We start from the raw sequence: 8,378 nt of genomic DNA, 5'->3' as shown, positions 1-8,378 counted from the left end.
TAATAAGTGTGGGTGCATATAATATGAAAGAGGGGAACTACGGGTGAACAGACATATAGCGCAAATTCCAGTTTTTGTTTACGTTTTGTTTTGATCAGAACGTGCACTATTGACTCCGTCCTGAAGGGGTTAAAGAAACATAAATAAAAGAAACATAATCCTTGGTTGTCAGGATAGGATCCTGACAGCTGCATTCCTTCTACATCAACTCTGTCCTTTGCACATGGCAAACCTCATGGTGAAAAGAGGAAAAATTAAACAATGTTTCTATAGCTTCTCGTCATTTGCAATGTTTGCCTTGACTTTACCTTGTCTGAACCGGATTATGATGTAATTTGCTGAATCTTTAACATAAATTTGAAAGAAAACAGTACATTGTATGAAAACATGGTTAACACAAGTTATAGGCAATTTTCAATATTTTGTTAATTGGTGTAGATTCCAGAAACATGACTGTTTCCCTTTAAAATAGCAAATTGTTGTGTATATACAAATGTGTGCACATAATCTGAAGACCTGTACGGTAATCAGCACATGTTGTCTAATTGCTTTATTAAAACAAAAATAATTTGAGACATATATTTGTAAGTTAGCACAATATCCAGTATATTTGTCAGTCAACATACTGTTCTTTGCCCTCTTGATATGCGAGCTGAGCAAATACAACAATCTGAATTCAGTAGGACATATTGAGTAACCGAAACAAATAAGTTTTGTGGCTAGTATCCAACCCCAATCAGCCATTTCTGCTTTGAAGGCACTCAATTCTTCTCTTGGAAGTTTGTTTAGTTTGATCTCTCTTCATATGCAGATATAGCAAAGGAATTGTGTAGGTTCCTCTCTTGTATTTTGTTTTGAGGACAGGAATTCCCTAATTTCCTTTGCAAGCTGGTGCATGAACTGTTGGCTTGTTTTGTCATTAGTTTTTCTGCTTTAAAGGAAGAATCACTTTTCTAACAGTGCTATGGCTGGCCAGATCCGCCTGATAGCCATTTTACTTATTACGTTGCCTGCTGTGCTTCTTAAAGAAGACAAAAATGGTAAGAATAGAAAACCTTCTGTAGTAGCTATTTTGTGTGTCTTGTATTTTTTTTTTTGCTTGATGTGTTTATATCAGGGCTGGATTACTTAAAGAGGATAAAGTAAAATGTTCTCAGGGGACAACATATCACATATTGTGTTACATAATAGAATGTTGAAATCTTGGGAACTTTTTAAATTGCGTGACAACAGATTTTCTTACATATAATCATAGTCACTTTTGCACTTAAAAACAAACACATGGAAATCCCTTTAAGTATTAGACATTTTTGTAAACATTGTTTAATCTTAATGATCTGAGCAATTACTATTTTGTAATACAAATGCCTTTTTCAAAAGCATAGGAAAATGATTATATATATTTTTTTAAATCTAGATTTAGTGTATACAGTGATCTATATCCTTAAATAGAGAATGAAAAATTGCATCTCACATGTTGCTATAGTTTAACACATTTGCATACTTGATATAAACACAGTAAGGATCCTGTAATTTAAGTACATAAGATAATGATCAAGTGTCATGAGTTTAGGACTTTATAACGTTTCTAGAGATTTTTTTAATGTTATGGTATTGATGTCTTACACAGTGTTCAATTTAAATAGTGAAAATGTAATTAGCTAAAATAACTTTAAAAAGTCACATTGTTCTATTACATGTAAAGTAATCTGCAAAATGTTGTGTTCTATAGAATCTTGTAGTAGAAAATTATTTGCAAAATTATCATTTTTTTAATTGTTTGAATTTTATTCAAATTTAAATGTATTAAACATATCTGAAATCAAACCTCTTGTACGTTGCGTTAAGTGAGACGCTTCTAAGTACACATATAGATAGTTTATTTATACATAAAAACATGCTCTAAAACTAAGATTTTAGGACCAAGATAAGGAATCATTACTTTCCTGAATGGAACATAAATGCACTGAAATATTTTCAGAGCGTGACAGTGTTCATGATTAAAACGTGAAGGATATTGGGGTATTCTATCCTCATATATACAAAATAAAGTATCAGGAATTATATAAGGCTCATATTGACAATAGCTGATGCACACAAATTTCTACTACATAATTCTTAAAAAAAATTTGTTTGTTTAAATAAGCAAATGAGAAAATACATATATAAAAAGACAAGATACAGCACACTAAAACAGTACTAAAATACAAGTTATGCTTAACAAGATTATACATATATTAAAACAAGTATAAAATGCATTCTGGACAAATTACATTATTAGGGATCCCTAAAATTTCAAAATTAAACCTCTGTCATGATGGTGTGGCATGTAATTGTACTGCATGTCTGTATTATTCAATTTTTTTTTTGTTAAATGGAGACATTGTTTTACTTTTTTGTGTGTGTGATAAAAAAATATTTAACATTACGGGAAGAAAAAAATCAACTAATTAATATAGAACAACAAAGATATATTTTGCAGTAGAGTCTGACTTTTAGTCTTCATTATGTATGCTTATATCATTTTGTTTATCTGTATAAAATAGATTTAGGTATAATTGTTTAAGCTTCTCTCTATGATCTAATGATTATTTAATGAGGGGTAAATAATAATTGGGCTGAATACTACGTTTTTAATAAAAGATGCTTACTTAGAGAATGTAAAATCCTATGGAAAATTTGCTTTTAGCAGTAACTGTATCTGCATATTTACCAAAGGTATCTATTTGTTAGGTGCTACCTCAATCTCTAAGTTGCCTAAAATTGAAATCTCTGTAGTGTAAATTTTCTTTCTAATCACTGTTTAACCAGTAACCCTGGGGCTAACATAAATTCCAGACTTATCTCTTTTGTTCCTTCCTCTCTCCTATTTGCTTTCCTTTATACCACCCCTATTTATTCTTTTTTTTTTGTTATTCATCTCTTTGTACTTTTTATTTTTATTTTGTTACTATCTTCCCTTTACAATTGTTAGTATTCCCAATTGTCTTGTGTATTTTTGTACCCCATTTCCTCTCCCTCCCTGTCTTCTATTACCCTAGCCATTTCCTGCACCCAGGCCATAGAAATGGGTCAGTGAGCATGCAGCTTTTTTTAATATTTTCTTGCATGTCAACTAAGACGAATGTCCTCACAATAATATCAGCCCACCCACAGTTGGAATACACATTTAGAAATTAGTTTAATGGCATTTAGGGTAAATCCTCTACTTTGATACCTAATCCTATCAGAACAAAACTCATGTTGATTGTTTCAATCTATAAACATCAATATAAAGGTTTACAGAGTATGACAATCTATAGATTGTAGAATTTGAGAACATGAAAATACCACAATAAAGATATTATAATTTTAAGACCTTGTCGATTTTGTTTGTCACTTTTTTATCAACTCTTGTGGTTTTGTGGCGATAGTAGTATTTTAATAACCAAAAACACATGGAGAGACAAAAAATAATAATCTACGCAATAACTAGGTGCAAACTATATAGGCAATAACCGGAGCGTTGGGGGATTGGTGGCTCGTGTTTCTTTCCTGAGGCTTGTGAGATGTAGGTGAATTACTGTATGGATTACTGTTTGCTTTGTCTTCAGTCTTTTTAAAGCAAGAAAATGCACTTAGTGTGCTGTCGAGATTAAAACGCGCAAACACAGCTTTTGAAGAATTTAAGAAAGGAAACTTGGAAAGAGAATGTGTTGAAGAAACCTGTTCATACGAGGAAGCCCGGGAAGTCTTTGAGAATGAAGAGCAAACGGTAAAAACTCTCATGGTTATTAACAAAAGTGAGAGTTTAAACTGAATTGAAAGTGAATTTCAAATACAAGGTCAAAATAATCGAACTGGGAACCTTCTCCAAGTCAACTGTGCGTTCACTACAGCTACTCTGGCCTCTAGTTTGGAATTTACTTTGAATCTAGTTTGAATTCTCTTTGGTGAATAATCCTGCAAGATTGTGACAAATCAAAACTTTTAGATAATGAATTAAAAAAATACTTCACATTGTAATACGTGAAATAGCTATAGTATGCATTAATTAAAATTCAATTATGTGATCAAGGGTTTATTGCACCATGCATTTTTCTAGATAGGTCAAGATATACATGTACTTTTTAAAATCTAATTTTAAAAGCTTAAAAGAGCTGAATTCAAGAATTTGTGGTTAAACTGCTTGTGAACTGGTAAGCTGGTGCCGGGGATGTAAGTTGTTATGATGCCCAGAGTGTTTCTTTAAGTTATTGAGAAGCATGACTAACAGTTTATGGAACCACAATAGACAGATATACCATGCCTCCCAACCATCACAATTTCAAAAGGACAGTCCAGATTTTCGAAAGAATGGAAAATGTGCTCAAAAAGTGAAGTGCAAGCGTGCATTCATTCCAGGTTGACCTAACAGTAATTTGGGTGCCTCCCTCAGGTCAAACCCTTTGGGTGGAGCCAGTGACACAATAGTGTTATTGACCTTTACCCCCTCTGACCAGTATCCCGATTCCCAGGACGCCCATATTGGGAGGTATGGATATACCTATGTCAACGAGAAAGGAATTGATCCTTCTTCAGCTCAAAGCAAAATGTCACAAATAAAAAGTTATTTTACTGGAAGAAAATGTTGAAAAAACAAACAAACAATAAACCCAGCAGGTGGGGTAAGTATACATTTTGCAGTGAAATTTGAAGAATGGAAAATATCAAGTTGTAAATGTTGTACATTTTGTTAATTTATGACTTATGGTATGTACTAAGTAAATAGTGTAACTAAGTAAATACAGTCAGAGCAGGGTAGGAAAAAAACAGGTTAGCAAAAGCAATAACATGCCAACTAGTATCAAGTGATTAAATAATTAACATCAGAAAGGGAAACACTGTAATATGTATCTGAAACTCATTACAGAAACTACATTAGCATTCAACCTGAAGTAATCAACTGTATTTTCTACGGAAACTGTGTAAAGCAAAGTTAGAAAAAAATGAAAATACATAAACATATGAAGGTTGTTCTAGAAACTGTGGAAAGCGTTTGTGCTTTTGAGGAATATATATATATATATATATATATATATATATATATATATATATATATATATATATATATATATATATATATATATATATATATATATATATATATATATATATATATATATATATGATCATATATTGCATAAGCCTGCCACAACGTCAATGCAGCCCTCCCTGCCTCATTCCAGGACCCTATTTAGCCTTGACTTGCAGAGAGTCCCAGTAAGGAAGCATTTCCCAAGTAAGTGGATTAATCTCATAAGAGCAAGCATTAGGCTGCTAGGATAGGACCTGCCAACAATGGGGTACCATGACGTGGCAGGCTTATGCAATATATGATCATATAATGTAACTAAACCCCCATTATTTTTTGCCTAGGTGAGGTGTTTTTATATAAAACTATTACAATCTCTAAGATTTGAAATCATTGTTTAGTGAATAAGCGAGTGCGCTGTAATTTGTATTTTGTATATATATATATCTTGAAAAAGACCCGGTAGGGTCGAAACGTTGGTCGATTTTTGTATACACCTAATGGATTAATAAAGCACAATTTTTTCATTTATATGAAGACCTGTGAGTGCATCCCGTTTTTCTGATTTATATATATATGTATTAAGGCCTTTTGGCCTGTAATTGTGGGAGGGGCGTATGACACACCTCTTCCCTACTTAAGGGACACCCCTTACCTGGCTCCATATCGTTCGAGGTCAGCGCTGCATCATTTCCACTTCCGGGTCATCCAGACGCCATTTTACCTGATTACTCCATGAGGTTTTTTAAGCAGAGCTGTGTCAGGAATCCAGCCACAGGCTTTTCCGGCCTACCACCTTCTTTCTTCAATCCATCGCCGTGGATGGTGTCCAAGTGACTCACAAACTGTAAGTCAACCTACCCGTTATGCCAGGCATCAGTCCCACGGCACCATGCACGGGTCAGGTCCTCACTTTACGGCTGCATTTTGTCTAAGTCTGTTCTAAAACCATTGCATGTTCATGCATATCATTCGTTTAAACCCCCTACCGGTCTTTGGGTGTACTACAGGCTTCTTAGACATTATCGCATTTCATGTACAAACCAACGAACCACTGCATTTTCGCCTACACACTGACCCCTACCGGTCATTCGGTGTACTACAGGCTTCTCAGACATTATTGCATTTCATGTACAAACCAACGAACCACTGCATTTTCGCCTACACACTGACCCCTACCGGTCATTCGGTGTACTACAGGCTTCTCAGACATTATTGCATTTCATGTACAAACCATCGAACCACTGCATTTTCGCCTACACACTGACCCCTACCGGTCATTCAGTGTACTACAGGCTTCTCAGACATTATTGCATTTCATGTAAAAACCAACCTTGCTTCATTTAAACGATTGTCATTTCGGTTTGTGTTTTCTGGTCGTCACTTATTCATAGTATATTCTATGCACGATTGCTGTTCGCATTAAAATGCATACGGTTAAGCTATTCATGCTAACTTCTGTTTCCCTTCATACTAAGATTCGGTTATTCTGCTATGTATTCACATATCTTTTTCGTGAGTTACATTTCATCATTTCATGTATTTACATTTGGTTAAAAAGTTGCTTGGTTAAATAGACAGACCATTTTCATGCTATTTTTAAAGTATCACTTATTACATCAGGGTATGAAACCAGCTAACATTTCTGTATAGACATTGGACTCCCACGCTTACTGGAGGTTTTTTTTTTTTTTTTTTTATATTATTATCCATTTCATTACAATTAAATCAGCCTACGTTACAGGCCTCATTTCTTTGTTGTTAACCATGACACAAGGATTTAATTCCTTTTCATGCATACTCGGGTTGAATCACACGTACTGATCCAACCAATCATACGTTTCCTGCACAGTAATCGGTTAAACTTTCAAATACTTATTTTACACGATCTTAGGTTGTCTATTTTGTTTCAGTTTGCTTATTATATATGTGTATATATATATATATATGGTTTTAATAATAATAGTTATTTTATTTTACAATGCAGATATTACATGTATATTACTGTTATGGTTAGCCTACATTACGGCTCCTTTTTCTGTCATGCTCGTACGACATACCACGAGTTCAAGGACACGGTCCTATTTTCAAAGAGTATAATGGAGATATGATGTTATTACAACCATGTACATTACGATTACATGGCACTAACTATTCAGGCCATTTCTTATCATACTCATACGATATACCACGAGTATATAAGAACACGGTCCTACCTTCCACAGAGGGTTTCGGGTTGAATCACACGCATTGGTTCAACCACTCATACGTCACGTTACAACATTTTCTGCATAGATTGTCATTTCACATAATTTCACATGGCATTTACAAACTCAGGCCTTTTCTTGACACACTCAGACGACGTCACACGAGTATTCAAGAACACGGCATATACGTCTCACAAGACTTTCAGTTTTTGAATCACACGTTCTGGTTCATACATTCATACGTCACTTTACAGCAACATTTATGATTCTGCATATTGTCACTTCACATTAAAAAGTCCCTTGCATTCCCAGATCAGTTTAGTGACATGCATATCATCTGATCACCTTCCATATATACACATTACACGGCCAATCCCCTGCTGCCAGGTATCGGACTCAGCGTAACGCTTGTCACCAAGCATGGGCAGTCATGTCACTATCATACTCATAGATTTTACACCTCCCACACATACTGCTAAAAGCCCTAATCCCAGCCTATACAGATTACACAGGTCTCACTGGATCCATTCTCACTCTATCCCTTTTTAGGTTTATCCAGGTTTTCATACCTGTCGAATCTCAAAACTTCATACATACTACCAGGTACGTAAGCCTGCTCACGTTGTAGTTCACATACGTTGCATTCTTCTAGGCCATAGAGTACTGGCAAGTTAGGGGTATAGGCCCAAATAGGTACCTCCCTTCTTGGCATTTCTGCCTATCGTTTAGTGGTCCGCGAGGCCAACACCCCGCCTCAACGTTTCGGAGGCAAGCGCCATCGGGCCACACGTGAGTTAGCCGCCTCGCAATATTATAGAGAGGGCCTCACCTGTCACTCCCTCCCCCTGTTTTCTTTTACTATCACCGAGAGGCATACGATTCCTGCCACTACGACGGGTGGCCTCAATAACCCCTCGCGCCAACTCATAGACAGAGCCTCTCATAGCCACTTGGCAACTAGCAGGGCCTCACCTGTCACAAAACAAGATTAATTTTTCGCCTTTCAGGCCTAGTTAGCCTGCCAGTATCACCCCTGGGGAATCGGTCACTACACCCCTTACCATGGCTGGGTCGGCCGCTGCGACCCCTCCAGCACTGGTTGAGTTGCAATCACTTTC

At 35.6% G+C, this 8,378-nt stretch overlaps 1 protein-coding gene across 1 annotated transcript in view; it reads left to right on the top strand.

Moving 5' to 3' along the window:
* The first annotated feature begins 730 nt into the window (after window positions 1-730).
* Window positions 731-8,378, top strand: part of LOC134615227 (coagulation factor X-like) — a 49,563-nt gene continuing 41,915 nt past the window's right edge. Inside the window, exons 1-2 of the mRNA XM_063459721.1 lie at window positions 731-1,040; window positions 3,594-3,754. Coding sequence (XP_063315791.1) covers window positions 965-1,040; window positions 3,594-3,754 — 237 coding nt within the window. The 5' untranslated portion in view covers window positions 731-964. The remainder of the gene's footprint in view (window positions 1,041-3,593; window positions 3,755-8,378) is intronic.

The sequence above is a fragment of the Pelobates fuscus genome, chromosome 1, assembly GCF_036172605.1.
Source record: "Pelobates fuscus isolate aPelFus1 chromosome 1, aPelFus1.pri, whole genome shotgun sequence".
Classification (NCBI taxonomy): domain Eukaryota; kingdom Metazoa; phylum Chordata; class Amphibia; order Anura; family Pelobatidae; genus Pelobates; species Pelobates fuscus.
Note: the sequence above shows the minus strand (reverse complement) of the source record. Positions and strands in the feature narration are given on the sequence as shown.